At 60.0% G+C, this 22,377-nt stretch overlaps 1 protein-coding gene across 15 annotated transcripts in view; it reads right to left on the bottom strand.

The window, feature by feature from the left end:
* The window catches only part of CACNA1E (calcium voltage-gated channel subunit alpha1 E), a 115,387-nt gene that overhangs the window by 79,662 nt on the left and 13,348 nt on the right, over positions 1–22,377 (bottom strand). For 5 of the 15 annotated variants that reach the window (XM_080601976.1, XM_080601964.1, XM_080601962.1 and 2 more), the window contains exons 1-2: positions 18,799–19,154; positions 4,573–4,984 (exon numbers count right to left, since the gene is read on the bottom strand). In XM_080601976.1, the coding sequence (XP_080458102.1) occupies positions 4,573–4,958 (386 nt within the window). In that variant the 5' untranslated portion in view covers positions 4,959–4,984; positions 18,799–19,154. Of the gene's footprint in view, positions 1–4,572; positions 4,985–8,127; positions 10,941–15,012; positions 16,754–18,798; positions 19,156–22,377 lie in introns of those variants that run through there. The other 10 variants (XM_080601978.1, XM_080601968.1, XM_080601977.1 and 7 more) reach the window with 6 other exon arrangements.

Genomic DNA, 22,377 nt, shown 5'->3' with positions numbered 1-22,377 from the left:
CCAGCAATAAAAAGACAGCCAGACCAGAAAGCCAGACCAGAAAACCAGCAGCCCCATCCCCGACACAACGAAGCCAAGCTCACAGGTTCAGCTTTCTCAGGAGCGACCGTGCTCGCCTGCTAGCAAACGGGGTGGCTTCAGTGAAATTACACTGTCAGGACGAGAGCCAGGAGAAGATGGAGCTGTGGAAATTCTCCGGCAAGCCTGAACTGGCGCTGAGCAGCTGATGCTCCAGGCAGCCACACGAGCACCATCCCTGGCTTCCAGCCAGGGGAAGAGATGCTGCTCACGCCTTCCCAAACCTGCGAAAGAGAAGGGGCCAGGGAGCAAAAAACCTCTCTCCGAAAGCTCCTCGGCGCTGGGAGGTGCGAGAAGCGCCCCCCTCCCTGTGGCACTAGGCAGGCACCAAGCTGCAGCTCCTCTGCGAAGGCAAATGCCCTCGCTGAGCACACCACATCGCCTTCCTGGGGCTCCTCCGTGGGGAAAAAGCCCATTAAAAATATATATATATAAATATTTAGGCTCGTTTCCACACGAGCAAACGTGGAGAGGACAGCTACAGCGTGTTAGCTGGTGTGGTATCATCTCACGAGGTGCAGTGGGGAAAAAAATCCTGCCCCTGGGAAGCTCCTGGGGTGTGGAAGATGGATGTGTGTGGTGCGTGGGGGCTCAGGATGCCACCGCGTGCTTTACACCGATTTTGCAGAGCTTTTTACAGCTTGGCAGAGGCGTGCCCCAAGCTGCCAGGACAGCTGCTCCCACCAGGCAAACCCTCCTGCAGCTGGGTGGCTCCACGGTGAGGGACCAGCCCCGGAGCACCCGCTTTTGGGTGCCTTTTGGGAAGGGCTGCAGCAGCCCCGCTGAGCTCCAGCCCCATGTCTCCTCGTACTGGGGACCAGCACGGCTTTCCCAGTTCAGGAGCGAAGCCTCACCAGCACGCACAGTTGGCACAGCCACGCAGACAGCGGGGGGCTTTTGGAGACCTGCGTAACCCCACGTTGAAGGATGGGAGCAAAGCAGCTAACAGAGTGTACAAAAAGGTAAGTGGGGACAAGAAACGCTTCTCATCTCTCCTCCTTTCCAAGAGATCCCTCCATGTCTCAAAGGCCACCTCGGGAAATCAAGGACAATCTGAGAGCTGCTCCAGTGCAGCCCCCGGCACCTCCCAAACTTTGTGCATCGATTATTTTGGCTAGCGCGCAGAGCAGGGCCCCAAAGGCGGGGGTTTGTGTTTGTCACACGGGTATGCAGCAAACACCTCGAGAAGCAGAAAGGACGGGCTGGCGAGTGAGGAATAACAGGCTGCAGCCCTTCGGAGGGAGATGAAGGCATACATAAACCAGAAATGCCCCCGTCGGTGGCGGTCAGGTGGAAGTGCAATTTCCAAGGTAAAAACAGGCGAGGCTCTGCAAGGCTGCCTGCATCAGCTCCGACAGGGAATTCCTCCAGGGTGTGCCAGAAACCCAGGCTTGGAGGCGGCTCGGGAGGAAGGATGCTGCCGTTGCCAGGACACGGGCTGGAAGCGGGGTTCATTCGGGGTCAGAAACCAGCCTCGCTCTGCGCCCAGAGGAGTAAAAGGGAGAGGAGAAGGGGCAGGGGGTGAGGGATGGGCACCTCTGGGAGAGATGTGCTGCTCAGCCACTGCTCAAAGCCAAAATCCCACGATGAATCCACACGGCATTGCTCCCAGGCAATGAAACAGTACAGCCACGGCTTTTTCCCGCATCGCTACTCTTGCGGGGTAAAACAAGCAGGGAGAGCCATCCTACAGCATCCTGAGGGCATCCTAAAGCAGGAGCATCACCGGTGAATAATTCATGCACGAATCAAGAGGGTGCTGGGCACTGGGCCAGCCGGGGGCACGCTGCTGTCCCCAGCCCGGGGACATTTCCTGGGCAGCCCCGCTGGCACCACGGAGCCAGCAGCAGGGATGCCCCATGTGCGCTCGCACCCTCTCCATCACCGCAGCCAGCTGAACCCAGATGGTGCCACGCGCCGGGGAACAGCAGCAGCGCACAGCAAGGGGGCCTTTTGTGTAGTGCAGCACCGAGGGAAAGAAAAAAAGGGGAAAAAAAAAGTCGGCTTCATTTGTAGTCTGGGATGCAGAGCGCGCACGTAACCAGCCAGATTGCCAAGTTGTAAAGAGCCACCGAGATCTGCTAGCAGCACCGCGTGCGTTTTCACAGCTTCTTCCACGCTCTTGCTTCCCCCAGGAGAAATGCACAAACCCAGAGCTGCTCCTGGCCACGCTCTGCACGGATGGGAGCGAGCAGCAAATGCCTCCTGCCCTGCTGCTCCACGGGCCGCAGCTCCCGGATGTGCCCCAGGGGACTTGCAGAGCCCTCGGCTCCAGCGCTGGGGTCAGGGAATTGTTCCCAAAAGCAGGGCACAGTTTGTGTTCCTCCCCAGCCACGCAAGCCAAACTCCATAAATAAACGCGTCCCACGGATTTAAGCCAAGCAAGGTGGCTCCCGACCTCTGCCGACTGAGCTCGAGGCTTTCCTTGGGGACGTCCCCATGGCGGGGCTGCCTGTGCTGACCACCAGCCAAAGAAGCCGCCAGTCGGGGACCCCGTAGGAGGTTCTGCGTTTGCTCATTTGAGACAACAGTGGGAACGGGACAGGGCATCAGGCTGGGGCTCTGCAAGATGGCATTTAGTGTCCGCCTTGGCCCTGGGTCCCTTACACCAGAGCAAGGGGGGTGGGGCACCATAAAGGTTAGCCTCCCACAGAGCCACGACCCCATGCACACTCGAGCAGCACGTGGTGTGCCGTGCCTTCTGGTCTCTGCCTCCATTTCCCCATGAAAATACAGAGACAAGAGCGTAGTACCCCTCCTATTATTCCCTCTTATGAAGGGGAAAGCACACTGCACTATTTTTCCGCTGCCAAAAGGCAACAGTGGCAAGGCTTTGGTACGGACACCCCCCCCCCAGAGCTATTTTCCAGGTGCTGAACTTGAAGCCTGCACTCAGCAGAGCTTTCCGAACACTAAATCTCAGTCAAAACTCATCATTACAAACAGAATGATAGGCAAGGAAAATCATTCGGCGTTTTTCTCCCCCACGTGCCCTGAGAGGGCCCTGGGCACCAGGGCACATACCCACGGGAGGGTCGGGGATCCCACCAGCTCCAGGGCTTCTCCAAAGCCTAAGGGACCTTCCCAGCCTGGAGAACCACCCGATTAAAGAGGGACGGGTTGGGCTGGCAGCCTTCTGCGTGTCCCCATGGCATTAAACGAAGAGAGCAAATACCAGACCGCGTTTCGGAGCCACTGCTCGACGGAGGGGCCGGCAGCGGCGCGAGGGCGCACACCGTGCCCAAGGGCCCCGGGTTGCCTCCCCGCCACCCAGCAGGGCTGCAGGCACGCCGGCAGCTAATTAGCGAGCAGCCCTTGCAGCAGCTCGCTCCTTAACGAGGCCGCCCCTCTCCTTCCTGCCTGCCCATGATTTATTCATCCGGCAGCCCCGGTGGGGCGCAGGGGTAACAAGGCAGCGGGTGCTTGCTGAGCCCATGTGTCACCTTCCTGGGCTGTCCCCACGCTCAGGCACGCCGGTGCCCAGCCAAAAAAGTGCCGGCCACAAGAGAAGGCACAGCTGGCTGGGAACAGCCTCGGTTTTATCACAAAACCCTCCTGTCGGTGCTTTACTGCTGGCAGTGGCAGAGCAGGATGCTGGGCAGCAGCTCATCCCTGGCTGTTTTTCCTTTTGCTGAGCAGACACAAACAGGGAACACCCTTGCAATTAAATGCAGGGTTGAAGCGCGTGGCTGCAGCCCGGCTCGTGCAGCAGATGCTGGGCAAGGGAGCGTGACCCCGGGCTCGGTGCTGTGAGAAACACCCAGCTCCAAGGCAAACCACGGGAGGGAGTTAATTAAAGGAAAGTAATAAGTAAAAAAGCTGGAGCGGGCGCTAGCTCTGCCCAGCACTTTGATCCTTGTCTCCCAGGCTCGTTAACATCCCCGGCTGGCTCTGAGTCAGGGGCACTTGGCCACCTCTCAGGATGAAGTGCAAGCCCTCTTGCAGCGGGGCTCAAGCCACAGCAAAAGCAGAAGGGGATGACCCCAAACGCATCCCAGAGCTGCAGCCAAGGCGAACTCCATCCCACCAGGACCCGACACGCAGAGGGGACCTGGCCCGGCTGCGTGCTGGGTGGCAGAGCCACTGCAGCACCAGGTGGAGGCAGGGATGGAGATGTCCCAGCCCAAAGCTCACAGCAGGGACCTCAGCAGCCACCCAGGTCCCGTTTGTTTGAATTGTATCAGATTTCAGATATATAGGACATCCAAGACGACTTTCCCTGGGTTCTCCACCCCACAACTCAGGGAGCCCCTCACCTGCCAAGGCTCCCTCGCACCGTTCCCATCAGATGCACCCGCCAAGAGACACCCCCAGCCAACTACCACCACACAGACCACCACGTTATCCCTCCCCATCTCTCACACGCACCCCAAAAACTCCAAAAACCCATCCAGGACGTGCTGCGGGTCGAGCACCACGATGCTGACCGCTCCACGGTGCTGACACCGCTGCGCCCGCCCCCTGCCCACCCTTTTGGCCCCGACCCCTACTTACTCCCACTCCTTCCTCCGTGCCTGCGGCGTGCTCTGCATCTTGTGCGCCTCGTGCGCCTTGATGATGTCCCTCTGCTCGATCAGCCCGCCCCGACGGCGCTTGATGACGTCCGGGCTGACGGGGACGTACTGCCCCAGGTCCAGGGCGCTGCCGCCGTCGCCATCCCGGGGCTGGTAGAGGGCATCGAAGCTGGCGGCGCGCGACACCAGCGCCTCGGCCAGGCTCTGGGGCTCCAGCAGGTTGCAGGACTGGGTGCTCTGCATCAGGCCGAGCCGGTGCTTGCGCCACGTCTCCTCCTCGGGCAGGGCCAGGACGTAGCGGGGGGGGGCGGCCAGCTCAGCCCCCCTGCCCGGGGCGCTGACGGAGCACGTGCCGAGTCCGAGCATCCTCGGTGCCAGTGCAGCTCATCACTCTGGGGGGGCACAAGAAACAGCGGAGGCTCAGGGTTTTAACTCTTTTTCCCAACTATTCCCTCCCAGAGCATCCCTGCAAGTCCTGTTTCTCCCGGGGGAGAGCACGGCAGGGACTCCCAGGCTGGGCTCGGACCCCCTGCACCATCGCTTTCCGTACAACGGGAACGCTGTAGCATACAATGAGGAGAGGTTGGCTGCTCCCATTGAAACCATAAACAGAGATCCTTCACTCCACTACTTTGCTTGCCCATGTGACTTTATTTGTTTTTATTTTTTAAGTGCATTCATTAATTTTTTTTTAATTTAGTCCCGGGTACCCTCACAATTGAGCGTTTTCCCAGCTCACTGCCCTTCTCCTGACCGTCTTTGCTCACTCACACTCCTACTCCAGCCACTCTGGTTTATCACAACCACCCTGCAGCCCCGTTTCTTTCCTGAGCATCTATTTGGGAAGGGGAGGAAACAAGGGCAGGGGCTTTTTGCATTCAGCAGGGCTGCAGCAGAGCCCCAGGGCCAGGATCTGGCCCCAAACAACATGGGACACAAGCGCAGGCCGTGGTGCTCCCCTAATCCTTGCACACAAGAAGCTCGAGGGACACATTTTGTGACTTGGCTACCCCCAAGGCTTGGAGGCAAGCGAAAAGATCAAGCGGAGCCATCAAATGAAACGCCGAGGAAGTTTGAGGAAATAAATAGAAATAATTAGCTCTGCCTTCGCCCTGCAAACAGGGCTCACGCTGCCAGGAGAACAAGCCACGTTCCCTCCGGAGCAGTGACAAGCAGCGGAGGGAGGATGCCAGAACATTTTGTTAAGGCGAGGAGCTGATGAGGCTGCGCGCTAACGAGGACGCCGAGCATCTGCAGCACGGCAGCCCCTGCTCTAGCCCTCAGTCCTCCTGCTTACTCCTGAACCAAACCAGCTTTATTTTTACCCAAAACCCGAGTTAGTGGGAAAAAAAATGCGTTTCTTCACCCAGCTTCTGCTGTTTCATCCCAAGCCTTGTCTCCCATGAACTCAAAACCAGTGCAAGCTAACACATGGCCGGCTCCAAAAATGCGGATGCCCACCAGGATCCAGCCACAAATGGGTTAAAATCGGACAAAACCACCCAAAGAAATTCTTGCTGCCCCCAGCATCCCCCAAAAAAGCCCCACAAAGGTGTCCTGCAGCAGGGGTGAACTGGCCGCGGTCCCATCACCGAGACAGGCCCAGGGGAAAATTAGTTAATGACGGCTGATAATTAAAAAAGCGAAAGGCAACGGCGTGGGTAGGGAGATTATTAGCACTGCTTGGGGGAGCCGCGTGTCAAGCTACGATAATCAGTTCCCTGGGAGATTTGGGGAGGGAGGAGAACCAGAAATGAGCTGGCTCTCCCAAGGATGAACCGCCAGGATGCTTTTGTGCTCCGTGAACAACGGGCACACATGGCAGCTGGCACAGGTCCGTACGCCTTGTGGCGTATACCAGTTAGCAGAAAACCAAGCTCAGAGCAAAATTTGGGAGAAAAACGCAGTGAGCTGGGGGGTTTGCTCTTTGCCCCTGAAACAGGGAAGCCTTTGAGGGACACGCACCGAGCCGGCGAGCCCGAACGGCGATGCCAACGGGGTGCCTCATCCTCAGGAGGCGACCACGTGCTGCCAGCTCACTCGACCCGTTTTTTGGAGGTTTCGCCCCAAACCGCTCGCCCAGGCCGGGGGAGCAGCAGGGCAGCTCTCCCGACACGCTGCTTTTCCCCTCAGCGGCTGATTAAAGACCACAGAGCCGTGGCCAGCTCCCAGCCGAGCTGCACGAGGACGTTCCTTTTTGGGGTTTCTCTGTCCGCCTGTTTACATTGCGGTGGCAGCAGCCGAGCCTCCAGCCAAGTAACTCCCTGTTACCATAATAACCCCGCTCGGCTCGTAAGGAGCTCCGAAAGCTCTTTGCAGCCCTTATCCGAGCAATCCTCCCCGGGTTTAAGCAGCAAACGCTCAGTGCTGCGCTGCCCCATGGGGCTGAGCTGCCCCAGGCTGTCACTGCTGGGGGACACAGCACCCTGGGGCCACAGACCTGGCCGCCAGCACCCACACAAACGGTGGGGGACGCGGAGACCCCTTCCAGTGACAGCCCTCAGCCTGCGACAGGCGCAGCCCCCGGCGGTGTCACGCTGGGAAGGACAAAAGCTGCCAGAGCCCGGCTGCCGTCCAGCAGCCCAGCATCCTTTCCCAGGGGTTGGGGGAGCTGCTGAGAGCAGGGGGCAGCTCCGTTTCGATGGCAACATGTCCCCCTGTGAGTGTCCATCCTGCCTGCTGAATAAACAGGGGAATAGAGGAGGGTGGGAAAAGCAGGCAGGAGCACCCAGGAGCTGCTCCGAGAGCCCCCCGAGCACCCTGGGCTTACCCCGAGCTGCTCTGTACAGGGGAGAGCACACACAAGGACACAAAGCAAAGCAGCACAAGACCTCGGAGCGAGAGAGAAGCCTTTTCCAGACAGCCTTTTGTCTGGGAAACGGCCTTTGTTCCCTGCAACCTGCGATGCTCTCACGTCCCTGGGCTGAGCATCGCCTGGCCTCCCCACGACAGCCCAGAGAGCTGTCCAAGTGACTCCTCAGCAACCCCGCTATTATTAATACAGGCACAGATCGAGGGCAGGGGCGGGAGAGATGGTGACTGCCAGGGGACACAGGGACAGCGAAGTGTCCCAGAGCACAGGAGGGGGAAGCTGAGGAAGCGCGCGGTGATTTGTGAGCAGCGCCTGAACCGGCGGCGCTCGGGGCGGTACGTGCATCCAGCCAGGGATCGCGCCCCGAGGAGCTCGCTTCCCAAAGAAGGGCACAGCCAGGGCTCCTCAGGATCATTTCCAGCTGCAAGCGCCGGGCCAGCCTCCAGGAACACAGCCCTGCCCTGCGGGACACGCTGCCCTCCTTGCAAGGAGGTTTAGCTCCAAAAAAAAAATACGCAAGGTCACTCCTGCACCACCTGCTACACACAGCACGGGGCAGGTGGGTGATGCTGCGGTGCTGGGCGCGCAAACCAGCCCCGAGCAGCACCTCCATACCACCCCCTGCTGCCCCCGAGGACGGCGTGGGTTTAAGGGCACAGGTGCTGTAACCAGCAGACATCACCCCAGCAGGCTCCGCACGTCCCGAATCCCCCCGGCGCTCACCCCGCAGGAGGCTCCAGGCGAGCATCTCCAAGCTGCTGGGGCCGATCCTGCCCCGCAGGGACACGGGCCATGGCGCTGCCCGGCCTGGCGATGCAGGAAAGCTCATGTCAAAGCCAACAAACGGCTCCAAATGGTACCAAGGTCCGCGCTGCTCTCATCCCGAAGGCGACCGCAGAAACCGCCGAGGTGGAGAGGAGCAGGAGCTGCCAGCACAAGCCCGGGCGCGTTAGAAGTTGCTGTGCAACAGGGAAAGGAAATGCTCTGAAAAATAAATAGAGCGGTCTCCCAGAAACGCCACTGGCAGGGAGCTGCTCTCTCCCGGAGCACCTGGACCAGAGGCGTTGGCACTGGCGTGCCCGATGAGGAACACAGGGCAGCTGCGAGCCACGGGGAGGGCTTAAAGCAAATCGAGGGGAAGACACGGAGCCAGTAGCATTCGTGCTATGGCTTCTCCAGAAGGGCCTGGTGTAGGTAAAATCCACCTGCTGGGGCTGGGCAGGACGGACTCACGGACAGCAGGATGGCAGGAGGGCATCCCATGGGGGTGGCCGTCCCCAGCGCAGCCGCCGGCTTCTCTCCCCATCGAGACACCCATGGGCAGCTTTTGGGGCTGCCCTCCCTAAATCCCCCCCCGCCCCGCCAACAAACTTCACCGGAAAAATAACAACCAACTGTTTCACCTGGCGAAGCCGGGGAGAAGAAGTTCTCGCTTCCAGCGGCGCCTTCGCCAAGGTGACTCACAACCCACAACGTGTGTCACCGCTTAATAGACCCGCGCAGGCAATTACACCGTCACGCAAACAGCACGCCCGTGGCACCCGGAGTCACAGCACCCCTGAGAGGTTGAAACAATGGGATGCTGTAGAGGTGAGCGACGGGAGGCTTTATTCTCTGACTTTTCGCCTTCTTATGTACAGATACTCACTGGAAAGGTCTTGTTGTTTGTGCAAAAAGGGCTCTTGCACAGATTGCACGGCGAAGAAGCAAAGGGGATGGGGAATAAGTCTGTCCTGCCATGCCAAAGGCTTGCAAAGAAAACCTATATACATATATGCATACATATATACATACACACACCCTATATACACCCGGCACCACGAGGTCCTCACCCACCGCGAGCCCCAGGACCAGGCAGAGCAGAGCAGGGGACATCACACCGCATGGGGTTCCCCTTCATCAGCAACCCCAGCGAGCCCTTTTGGGGTCAAATCCCCGCATTTCCATCACGTTCCCTTCTCCCCCAAAATGTTTATTTTTTCACGGAAAGCTCATCCAGCCTGTCAGCCCCCGAGCTCTGCTTTTCCCCTTCTTTTATCAGTTTCTTACAGTCGCTGGCACCGAGCTGCTAATACCTCTATTGCCTCTTTTCTTCTGCTCTTTATTTGTGGCGTTATTTTCTAGCTGCTTTTCCATCCCTCTGAAGCCCAGCGCTTGGAATAATTTACACCCATGTAAGCGCCTTGAGGGGGAGCGATTTGTAGGACACCGACACCCGCGCGGTGCAAATGAGCTCAAAAATAGGGCTGAGACGGGTTCGGGGGGCACAGACACAGCCAGGAACAAGGCCCGGGCGCAGCCTCCGACCTCCACATCGCCAGCAGCCACCACCTGGGAGGATGCAGCAGGGGAAAGCGACGCACCTCTTATTTTTTTTTGCATCATTTCTTAATAGCAGAAGGCTGCTCCCATGGTCTGCCGGGAGCAGCTCCGTCCTGCCCCAAGATGGCCAGTCCATTTGCCAGCCACGTCTCAATGACGGAGTGATGCCCAGTGGCTGAAATTGAACCGAAGAAGGGAATTGACCCTTGTACAGCTTCTTACACGTTTGGCCTTCGCAGTTTGGGGTCTACCCTATTTGCAAACGGATGCAAGCGCGTCGCGGCGGCACATCAGCAGCCCCGCACCACCCGTGCCTCCCTGCCACGGGGAAGCCAGGCAAGGAGCTGCCTCCCTCGGGTGCCACACTGCTCGTCCCACGCTCCCAAAACACCACTGGGAATCTCTTAGAAGCCTGAAGGATGCTGCCAACAGCTGTCCAGCTGGGGTTTGGGGGCTTTCTCCTCCTCCACTACGGTGCCCGTCCTATCCTGCACCATGGTACCCCCGGCCCCGGCACCCCTTACTCGCCCTCAGCACCTCGGAAGCAGGAGATGCTGTCTCCGACAACCTCACTCCCCCATCTCCTCTTGCCCTCCCGCTCCTTCCTAAATAGTTTATGAGCATTGATTTTCCCCATGCCAGTCACGCGCTGGCTCCCAGCAGGCTTCGGCAGCACCGCCGGAGCACAGCCAGGGCTCCCGGGCCAGTAACTGGGCGACTTCTTCCCGTGGTGCCTTGTCCCCTTGGTCCCAAGCCGCAGAGCTCCCAGACCCATGGGACGGTGATGGTTTTGCCCAACCTACGCCTTGGCTATGAGATGTCGAGGGGCAGTGATCTCTTGTGTCAGATTCCTGCAGATTTCTGCAAAGCGAGAGGGATCCAAGAATTTAGGCTCCCTAGCCAGCCTTCCGCCTCCGTCCCTGCTCTCCCCTGGGGGGCAGACAGCAAAATTCATCCCTCCAGGAGGGCAGTGACGCATCCTCCCTCCTGCAGCTGGATCCAATGCAGTCCCTTTATATTTTGGGTTTCAATCAGGTTGTTCTCTGGCTTTAAGCCTCACACCTGCATTAGCCGCCAACAAAACCTCGTGCGAGGGCTCCCGCTTTCCCTTGCGAGCTCTCCTCTGACGTCTGTCGGTCTGTCCGGGGCGGTATCAAGCACCCATCATGCTAGTGCAGGATCAGTACCCAGGAATATGAGCCCTGAGCCACCCCACGGCACCCAGCACCAACCTCACAGCCAGGCTGCAGGGGCACCTGTGCCGAACCACCCCTCCGCGCCCACACTCGCAGATAATTTCCACATTTTGCACCCAAAAAGAAAAAAAAAAAATTAGCACCGGAGCTTGTTAACATAAGCAAATCCAAAAAAAAAAAAAAAAGGAGGAAATAAAATTGTCAGCCCTACCGCAAAGAGATTTCCAAGCAGTCAGCATCTTTGCTGTGCGGGGGAGCGGCGCTGCGGATCGCACCCAGCCACCGAGGGGTTTCCAGACAGGAGGCAGCACAGCCTCAGCGCCGAAACTGCTGCTCCAGAGAAGCTTTTGGGAGGCGGGAACACTCCCCAAAACTGCCAGGCTCTTCCCAGTCACCTCCAGCCTCCACCCGAAGCGCAAAACACCGGTACCTAAGAGCAGGATGTGCCCCAGCGCATCTGGAGCATGGGGAGCGGGGCACGACGGCGCGATGGGCCAGGACCCCACTGCAAAGCCTGACCCCAGATGAGGGTTTAACCAAGGATATCGCACACCGCAGCCCCCGGGGAGCTTTGCCATGGGAAGAAGCCGAGGGGGAGGCAGAGCAGCCCCGAGCCCCCCCCGTGCCGAGGACCGCAGCCTGCTGGAAGCGGCTAACGCGGCGCGTTCACTCCAGGCTTGCTCCTTCCATATGCCAGCGAAAAATAAAGTCCAAAAGCAGAGCAGCAGCGATAGATTTCTACGGCTACCATAGCGAGGAAAAAGCCCATCGTACAGAGAGCCGCGTGCCGTCTCCCAGAAACTCCCTGCGCTGCTAATGCCAAATTATTAAGTCAAGAGGAAGAAGGGGAAAAAAAAAACCCTCTCCATAACAGATTGCGATTGCGTTTCCTCTCAAAAGAACAACACTATCCACATACCCTCGCTGCTGCTTTCCTGTTTAGCCCTCGCTCTGGCAGCTCGTTATTTAGGAGCTGGGGAAGAACACCTGCACCCACGGGTGCCCCCTCGGCCGCAGCACCCGGTCCTGCGCCAGCACCCAAACCCCCGGAGCGGCGCTCGATAAAAACAGGCTCTACCTGCCGCAGCGCCAGTGGGCGCCGAGCAGTGGCATCGCAGCTGGAGGGAGATTTCCTCGGCACCCGAGCCGGCCCAGCCCCGCAGGGACGCTCTCACCCCGCAAAGCCACCGCTTGGGGTATTTCAGCAGAGCCTGGGGTCTGGGGAGGGGAAATTTGGGGAGACTCAGCCCCCACCGCAACGGGTCCCTTCCTGCCCGCCTTCCTCTTGTTGTCTGGTCCCAAAGTTTCAGAAAGCAGAGACAGACCTGAAAATGGGAATATAAGGAGCAATAATATTTTTCAGCTCTTTTTAAATAAAAAAATCACAAATCGTGATTTTTTTTTTTTAAACATGTTTCTGTAACCTGATGGGACACTTACATAGCCTTGGCTGCAGGAAAGGTGGCATGCCTAAAAAATGATTTTTCTCTTTTTAAATGAGCTCTCCAGGAGATAGAGAGCATAAGACAGGGTGCTCATGGTCCCCGTTGAATGATATTTATGTTTTCTAAAGGGAATTCAGCATCCCCTGGAGCAGACCCACCAAACCCCAGCGCTTACCCTATAGCTCCAGGAGCCGCGCTGCCCTTATTTGCCCAGCCTGCTCTCCTCTAATATCAAAAAAGGCCCTGAATTATTGAAGGAGCTGACGAACAGCACAACCAGATGACAACACCGTAAGCTGCTCTCACGTCTGCCCACCGTGATTTTGTTTAGCTCCCAAAGCCTCGCTCTGACACCACCCCGCTGCTGCAGGGGGTCCAGCCGCAGGACAAGCCTTTATTAACAGAACAGATGTTTGATCTGATGGGGCGTTTTCAGCCTTTCTTCTATCATCTTGCCCCTGTTCTCCTGGCGAAATACCTCGAGGACGAGAGGTGGCGCGGGGCTGGTGCCAGGGAAGCCGCCTCTGCCCCCCGCTCACCTCCCAGCACCGGCCGAGCATGACAGCTGGCGGGAGCGGGAGAAAAGAGATATCGCACGCGGGAGACTTCCGAAATTAAAAACAGAGAGAAGGGCCTTCGGGAAAGGAGCCTAGATAATTAAAGCATCAATTCAGATCTCAGCGCCTGCTTGGAGCGAGTCACCCAGGAGCCTGCGGGATGGAGAGCAGCAGCTCCGAGCGGAGCCCCGGCCTGCCAGCACCTCGCCTCTCGCACCCGGGGGCTGCACCCAAGGGTCCCCAGCCACCAGCAGCACAGCAAGGGGGTGGCAGGGGCTGCGGAGCCGAGCCCCGGGTGCCTTCCCTTAGAGGGGACAGCGGTGACAAGCTCAAGCTCCGCGGGAGCAGGGAGAAAGCCAGCTAGCTGGAATAACAAGCAGGAAGCAGGTGACAGCTCCGAGGTTAATAAACCCTCCCAGCAGCGCCAGCAGCTCCCTGCACGAGCAAAACAGACAAAGTGCCTGCAACAAAGTCACGACAGGCACAGGCAAGCCGAGCGAGGGTGGTTTGCTGAGCATCCCCGCCCCGTGCCCAGCGCTAAGCCGACGGGAGCGCAGCATCTCTCCGAAGATCCTACACAAGGCTCAGATTTGCACGTTGCCGTCAGGATACGGGCAAAAATCCCACAGCAGAGGGAAAAAATCCTCCCGGCCAGGCCGTTAATAAGCACGCACGTGCTGCCTGCCGGGGCTGCGGGGAGCAGAGCCAGGCACGGGGCAGAGGAGCCCTGCTGAGCGGAGAGAAAAGCTCCAGCGCCAGAAGTCGCTGGGAAAAAAAAAAAAAAAAAGAGCTCCGAGAGAAGGGAAGAAGGCATTTGGAGCAGGTGGAAAGTGTCTGCTCCAACCCAGCAGACACACTTCGTTTCGGTTTTGCTTTTTATGTCACATCCACCAGAAGAAAAAAAAACACCACCGGGTTTAAAAAAGCGGCTTTCAGCCCCAAATCCTGGAAACGTTTGCCTCCCTGTTCCAGCAGGCAGCACAAAATTTCAGTGCTTTCATAGCTTCTGCCCTCTCCTCCCTCTTCCTCTTGAATTTGCCTGGTGCCAACCAGCTTTGCTCCATAGAAGCATTTCAGTATCAACCAGACCAGTTGCTACCAGGCTGGGAAACTCGCCGTGCTTTGCCACCAAGCCTTGCCATGATGCACCGTGCCGGCACGCCGGATGCCCGTGGGCTCCGTGCACCGCAGAGCTGCACCCCCAGGAGAATATTTCCTCCTCTCCTTGCTCAGCTCAGTCCCCAGGTGCTCGGAGAGCACCCTTGGTCCCCACCACACCGCTCAGGTACAGAATGCAACAGCTGAACACCCAGCAAGGAGAAGAGAAAGGGCGAGAGGCACAAACGGATCTGTAAATCCACGCACAGAGGGGGAAAGCCACGCGAGCGGGGGCCCAGCAGAGGATGCTGGTGGCCGCCACGTAGCAGCGCACGGCGAGACGCCAGCCCCGGCCCCCAGGGACCTGGCACCCTGGGAAAACCTGCCCAGCGTCTGCGTCTTGCAAACCTGGGCTCTAAAAATATCCGGCGGTGCAAGTGACACATTTCGAGCAGAGCCGGCGAGCGGCAGCCCACAGAACCAGACTCACTTAGCATCAGCGGAGATGTGTTTTGTAAACAGATTTTTTTATTATTATTTTTTTTTTTCAGGTTGCTTAGTAAGGCGCTGATCAACCAGCAGAAGCATTCCTCTGATGTGGCAAAAATGAAGTGGGGGGGGAACCCGGTGAGAGGAAAAAATCCTGCCTTGAACCGGGTGAGAGAAAAATCTCAGTGGCTGGTCCTGATTCTCACCATTTCCCCATGCCCCAGCCCCAAAAATGGGGCTTATAGCCCCAAACATCATACCTACAGCCCCAAAAATGGCACTTAGAGGACGTGGAGCAGCAGTGGTGCCCCCTCCCCAAGCCCCCCGGCAGGGCGCGATGCAGCCGGCTCCGTGGGGGCCGGGATGACCGGCAGAGCGCGGAGCAGAAGAGTCACCCAAACTGTTGCTCAGTTAATGACAGTAATTAGCCGCCGGCTTGAGCGACTCCCATTAGTTACAGCCCGATTTCCTCCGCGCACGCGATGGCAATTAAAAACTCACCGCCCGGCCAAGTTGGAAGCGGCCCCCCCGCGGGGCTCATCCAGGACGCACGTGGCCGAGGTGCTCGTTCCCTCCGGAGGCGCGGATTAATTAGTTATAACCGGGGCTCCTCTCCCAGCCCCGCTCGGAAAAAGCCTCGGCGGCGGTGGCACGGAGCAGATGCCGCGCGGCTCGAGGGGAGAGGCTCGCTTCGGGGCTTGGCTCCGTGCCCCGGGCGCAAAATGGAGCTGGGGTTTCTCTCTGGAGCCGTGCCCGCGCGGAGACGCAGACGTCTGGCCGAAGCGGAGAGCTTCACAAAAAATGTTGTCGGCGGCCCCTGCGAGCTGCTGGCAGGGGGATGCTGCTGCTGCTGCTCGGCGCTGCCCAGCCCTGCCCACGCCTCCGGGCTGGTTTGGGGTTTATTTATAGGCACCAGCCCTCGTAGGCACCAGCCCTCGGAGGGTTGAGGGAGACGCAGCTCACAGCCTCGGGGCTGCCCCGTTTGGGCAACCGCATGGTAAATCCAGGCACTGATTTCACCTGCAAATGGGGGTCTCCACGGCAGTGCATGGGCATGCTGACAGCAGCTCTCCGTGCTGGCGAGGAGGGGAGCACCCCTTCTGAGCCGACAGCTAGCACGGGAGGCAGACAGGGCTGAAGGAGGGTCCCCTTGGCCTTGCCCTGTTATTTTTTGGGACCGCTCCCCAGCAAGGTGGCCCCTCACCTTGCAGGTGCCACGGCTTATTTTGGAAGGGAAACACAGCACAATTCGTGCCGGGGACCTCTGACCCAGCTTGGATGGCCAAGCAGGGCCAGGACGATGCCAGACACACCAGAGAGGGAGAACCCCCCTATAACACCCCAAATCTCATCCCCCCGACCTCCGGGCTGGTTTCCCAGCCCTACAGAGCACTCGTCAGCCTCTCCCCAGGCACGAGGCCCCGCAGCCGTGACTAATGGCCTGTTTTGACATCCCCAGACACTCCAGCGCTTCCTTTCAGCCGCGGGGAGCAGGAAGGAAGGAGGGAACACAGCGGCGGGGGGCCGGCACCGGCAGCGAGGGGCAGGAAGGGGTTTCGCGGGAGCAACAGGCGCCGAGAAGAAAAGCAGCACGGGAGGGATGCGGGAAACGGCACCGGGAAGCCCATGCGGGGAGTTTAATTAAAAAGCATCCTCCTCGTGTTAGCACAGCCGCCTCCGGTCCTGGGGGGGGGACAGCAGAGACATGGCCCCAGCCCTTGGCAGGGCAGCAAAGAGCATCCCAGCCACCAGCCGGGCTGCAGCCATCTGCCACCAGCAGCACCCGGGAGAGGAGCAGCCGAACCCAGGGGGTATGGCTTGCCTTTTTTTTTTTTTTTCTTCTCCGTTTTTCCTCCTGACAGCTCTTGCTTCTCTTGCTCAGCTGGCCCTGCTGCCCCCCGGTGGGATGGGGAGAGGGAAGAGCACCGCGATGCAGCTCCAGGTCTCCACAAAGGTTTCGCAGTTAGAGCGGAGCAGCCCTGCAAAGCTGCCCCAAAACGTGCCCCGGTCTCACAACACACATCCAGGCCTACCCCAGCCTAATGAGAGGAGACTCCTAGAGCACTAAGACATCACCCCAGCGTCCTGCCAGCCACCTCGGGCCACCAGCATCCCCGGCCTGACCATGGCATGCAGGAAACCAGCAGAAGCCCAGCCGCTGCCACCAGGGCACCACTCGCAGAAGTCCCCCGGGGTCACCGCGGGCAAGGAGCCCGGTGCCAACAGTAGTGGTGCCGGGGGGTGAGGGGGGGGGGATTGTTTTCTCTCTTCAGCTGTCACTGAAGCCATCAGCGTGGCTGTGTGTGAGTGATTCACACCAGTGCATGAAAAGCCGGTGACTCAGTCCTGGGTGCAGTGGGTGGGCGCATTGACTCAGCCGCGCCAGGGGTGGGGGCGCAGGGGGCCCAGGGAGGGTCCTGCCGCCGGGGGTCAGGGGCAGCGCCGGCCGGGAGCTCCCCCCACGTGCTCAGAGGACGGCGTCCCCAGCAGCAGGGGCGGCAGAGACGTCTGCACATCGCCTGAAATAGGTGCCAGGGCGCGACGGGGACGGGCGACGTGCGACGGCTCGCCGGGGAGGGGTTTGTGCCACCCTGTGCCGCGGCGCAGAGGAGACCCCCAGGATGAATGCGTCCCAAACTGCTCTGAACAAACTTTCCGGGTTCTCCGGGACCTCCGAGGAGCAAGGAAACTCAGGCAGGCAGCAGCGGAGCTCAGTGCCATGGGACAGCCTGCAGCCACGACCATCTCTCCACCTCCCAAAGCCAGCCAAGGATTCCCAGCCCTCTGCCACACCAGCGCCGAGACCTGCCCTGTACCACCTGGAGAGCCACAGAGCAGCGAGACAAAAAGACACCTCGAGGGACCCAGATCTCGACCCCCTGGCACTCCACTGCATGCCAGCAACACCACGCAGGCACCTTGGGGAGGAGGAACAGAAGGGAACCCCTCCAAAACACGTCCCCATTTGGACGATGCTCGGTCCCCGACTGCTCAGCGGGTGACAGCGATGCCCGGGTCCTGCCAACGATGCCACCAGCAGCCGAGGCTGCAGGCTCGTGTCTCACCGCACCGACAGCGCCTTCCGCAGCGCCGTGCCTCGTCTGCCAAGCAGCCCCGGCGGTGGATCCGGACCAGGCGAGAGCGTCACCGCATCCCACAGCACCCTGAGCCGAGACGCTGAGACCTCCCCATCCGCAGCACGGCCTGGTGTCAGCACCCAGAGCGGGATGAGCTCACCCACCCAAGGGGACACAGCCCCCGGGGGCAGGCATGGGGGGTCCGGGCTGTGAAATGAGACGTGTCTGCTGGGGATGGCAGCAGGGGGGCACCCCCAGCCCCCCCCATCCAAGCAGACGGAGCCACGAGCATCAAACCATGCGCTCTGCGCCGCGAGAGCTGCAGGAGCGTGGCAACACGGCACCCTGGTTTTGGGGGCTCCTCGCTGCCATCAGCACCTCCCTGGGGGGCGGGGGGGGGGTGATAAACTTGTAGCAGGGCCGGGACCCTGAGCAGAGGAGCAGGGGAGGGTACACGAGATGTGGGGAGCCCGGGGGGGGTGGGGGGGGGGGCAGGAGGCCTCAGGGCCGGGTGAGCTGAGCACGCAGCCACCCTGTGCAGTACTGGGGGGGGGCTCAGTGAATGGGCCTGGACCCCCTGCCCCAGCTCAGCCCCCCGGTGCAGACCCACGGGCGGGGGTCCAGGGGGTGCCCCCCTTGCCAAGCAGCAGCTGAGGCGGGGTGGGGGACAGGAGCAGGGCCCCCCACGAGCCACCTTAAGCACACCGAGCGGCCCCCCCGCGCTCGCAGGCTACCTTAATAAAAACTTTTTCGGAGCGGGGCTCCTCTCCAGCGCTCGGCCAGGCAGAGAATCCCTCGGAAATCCGCCAAACGGGGATGGCTCCGAAAACTTGGGTGCCCCCCCGCCCCCCAAACACCTCCCCAGGCGCACCCCACGCGCGGCGGGGCCGGGCCGGGCGCACCCATGGGTGCCCCCGCGCCTCTCCCCGCCGCCTGCCTCGGCTCCCTCCTTCCCCCCGCGGCGTGGAAATAAAAAAAAACCACCGAGCTCCGAGCATCCTCGGCTGCCAGGGCGAGACAAAAGCCTCGGGAGACGGGAGGCGAGGAAATGTCCACCGGGAGGAGGAGGAGGAGGAGGAGGAAGGCGGCTGCCGGGTGGGCAGCGAGCAGCCGGCGGCCGTCCCCGGCGGGTCCCCAACAGGTAGCGGCTGGGCTCGGCGCCATCCCCGGGGACATGGAGAGGGATGAGGGTGGCCCGGGGGGGGCTTACCTGGGGCGGGAGGCATGGCTCCGGCTGCCCGAGCTATTCCGGAGGCATCGCGGAGCTGGCAGGGGGGGAGCCGCGGGGAGGGGAGGGAGGAGGGAGAGGAGCGGGGAAGGGAGGAAGGCGAGAGGGAAGGGGGAGGGGGGGGGGGGAGAAGGAGAAATTTGAAAAAAAAAAAAATAGAAAGAAAATAGAGACAGTTAAAATCTGTCTCCTGCCCACACAGTGGAAAAGAAATCTCTGACAATCGGAGAAAGAACTCGCGCACACACACACACACACACCGGAGGGGGCAGACGGGGGATAACAAAGGAGGGAAGGAGCCGAGCTCCGCCAAAACACGGCGAGAAGTGTCCGGGCACACCCCCTGCACACACACACCCCCTGCACACACACACCCCCCCCGTGTACCCACCCCCGGCAGCCCCCACCCCGGCTGCTCCCGGGCTCATTTGGCCGGGTCCAGCCCGGGACGAGGCGGGGACCCCGCGGTGTCCCCACGGCCAGCCCCGCTGCCCCCCAGCCCCGCCGCTCACAGCGCCGTCCCCAAACTGTCCCTGTCCTCCCAGGAGCCGGGACACACGCTGCATGGTGCACAGCCCTGCCCCAGCACCTCGCCACGCAGCGCACGAGGTGCCACCACGGCCACAGGTGTCACCCTGGGGGTGCAGCACCCCGGCAGGGCAGGGCGACACCGCAGGCTGGGGGTGACGGAGATTTGGGGACGGGTTACGTTTGTCCTGCTTTGCCAGGGCGTTGCACGACTCTGCAGCACCTGTGGGGCCAAGCACCCAGCACCCCCCCCCCGCAAGGGGTGCACGCTTGTGCCACCCAGCCCGGGTGCTGTCTCTTTAAAGCCTTCATCTCTAAATGTGAATGGAGCTAAGGGGAGAAAAATCCCAGAGACGAGCGCTTCATTTAAAGCACGTCTCCTCCAGTGCTTGGGTTCATTCACACACTCGCTGAGCACGCTCCTGCCCCGGCACACTTCCTCCACCAGCACCTTGGGGAGGATGTGCATGGATACCCACCCCTGTGGGATGCACAGAAATCCCCCAACCTACTGCCAGGAGCACCAATATCCCAAATCCAGCCCAAGCAAGGCCATGTTGGCACGTCCAGGAGGAAAAAACACCGCTTGGGCTTCTGCCCCCAACAACTCGTGCACATCACCAACCCCACCAGTTCCTCCCATTTTGTTGCACAGGGATGGACGCAGCTGCACCCTGTAGCACCGCATCCCTCTGGCCCCACAGTGACACGGTTAGGGCACAGCCCTACACCCGCCACCCCCCCCCCCCCCAAAATCCTGCCCCACACAGGCTCCCTGCAGCTTGGGCAGCCTGAGCACGCGGCCAGCTCTCCCCGCCACAGGCCCGGGGTCTGCATTTTAACACACGGATGTGCTGCTACTCGGGGCCTGGCGATGCCTCGGATTCGGATGTCTCCATGGTTACCTGCTCACGGTGGAGCTGGGGGTAATCGAGCTCGCGGGGTTCACCGTTGGGCGCGCATCGCCCTCTCCCCGCGCAGTCCGGCCCCGCTTTGCCCCCCCCGGGTGCCACCGAGCACCGGGTGCCACCACCAGCTGGGCAGGAGCAGCGAGGCTCGCCCCGAGGACTCGGTACGTGCGTGGTGCCGCCAGCCCCGCGGATGATTAGGCACAAAACCAGACCGGCATCCCGAAAGCAAACGCAATCCCGAGCCGCGCAGAGACGAAGCCGAGCGTCTCCTCCCACCGCCCCGCACGGCTCCGGCGAGACGGGAGCGAAGCACGGAGAGGGGCGGGCAGGATGCGTGCCGACAGCCCGCGGAGCTGCTGGCAGCCCCGGGGAGCCAGGAGCAGCAGCACCCACCCACACGTGGCTGGCCCCACGCCTGCTGCCTCGCAGGAGCATCCCTCGGCCGCAGGCGCGCGTAAAGGCGAGCGGGGTGCCCAGGGCCACTAGCCCAAGGTGCTGGCTGGAAGCACTGTGCCAAAAACAACAACAATAATAATAATAATAATAATGCAGAACTGCAAAGCACGGCAGCCCAGCTAAACAAAAATGAGAGGTTTTATTATTAGCATCTGACATTTCTTGACCCTAAGCTTGTGGGAGCAGCCACCGAGACACCCAAGCCCGTTGCCCAAACCCAGCACCACTTCGTTCTGCAGGCACTGCCCAGGCTTCGCCCATCCTCGCTGCTCACTTGCTGACCCCGAGTCCCGCAGAGCAGCACTCTGGGGTAACCTCAAGGACCTCCAGCTTTTGAATCCTGCCTTCTTTCTGCACAAGCACAGAAGCCTAGCCAGCTTTTCCTCTCCTCCTCCCTGCATGCGCAGCCACAGACTCTTCAGATGTGGACTAATTGGAGAGAGTTCAGAGGGCAGCAAAGAGCACACAGAGGGCAGCAAAACAACCTGTTGAAAAAAAAGCCCCAAAGAGCTGGATTTGTCTAGTCTGGAAATCAGAAGGCAGAAGAGACGTGATGCAGCCTTCAATTATGCAAAAGGTTGCTACAGAGGGTGCGGGAATAAATTGTGCTCCATCCCCACTGGGAACAGGACAAGAAGTAATGGGCTGTAAATTGTAAATTAGACACTTGGAGGGGAAGTAAAAAAAGAGATACTTAGCAGCAAGATTGCTTAAGCTTTGGGATAGATGGCTGGGGAGCCGCTGGGCTTTGAAAGCAGGCAGACAAGCCCTGATGAGCGATGGTCTGGCTAAAGCAGCTCCCATTTTGGTACAGGGAAGGGACGAGAGCATAGCGTGCTCCTGCCCTCGTGGCAGCGCTGAGAGCTGCAGAGCCTGCCCAGAAAGCCATAGGATGCTGAGGAAAACGAGTGCTGCTCTCCTGGAGAAAGCGGCTGCCGTCGCATGGGAACGCAGCAGGTAAGGATTGATGCGCCTTGGGGCTCCAGCCGAACGCTGCCCCCTGCTGCGCTGGTGCCCTCATTAGGGTCTGTTCCCAAAGGTCTGCAAACGCCAAAATACATGCTCGTGTTCTCCAAAACCAGACAATTCTCACCCAGAAAGCTTTCCAACAGCAGAAACTTCTGAGACTGTTTTCAGGAGGAAAACCACAGCTGTTTCCAGCCTGGGCAGCACTGTGCACCTCCAGGGCGAGCAATGCTGCGGAGCTGGAGGCAGCTCAGGGCCCAGCCCTGTCCCTTTAGGATCACACTGCCGCCCAGCCGAGCCATAAGCAAGCTGCACCCCAAAGGAGATGATCATTTAACACTAAATTTGTCTTCTATAAATATATATATATGTATAAACCTATGTATAAATATATACAAAATTCACCCATCGGATATTGCAGACAATGATATCAAACGCCTCCGGGATGCTCTGGCCAGTTTTTGTTGGTGAGGTTGGTGATGGGACGAGCCCTGCCTGGTGCCACCCGGGGCCAGCACCCCGTGCCCAGGACCAGCACCAGCGCTGCTCCACATGGCTGAGCTCCCCCCTGCGTGCGTCTTCCTGGCACTCATCCCGCTTTGGTGCCCAAGGTATAATTACCCCTCGCATGTTTTAAGTGCATCTGCCACCTGGAAACCATGCAGAGCCCCGTACCCTCGCCTTGCCCCCCTCCACCTGC

This window comes from Anser brachyrhynchus (assembly GCF_964034855.1).
Source record: "Anser brachyrhynchus genome assembly, chromosome: 8".
In the NCBI taxonomy this organism is placed as follows: Eukaryota; Metazoa; Chordata; class Aves; order Anseriformes; family Anatidae; genus Anser; species Anser brachyrhynchus.
This window is presented reverse-complemented; position numbering and strand designations above follow the sequence as displayed.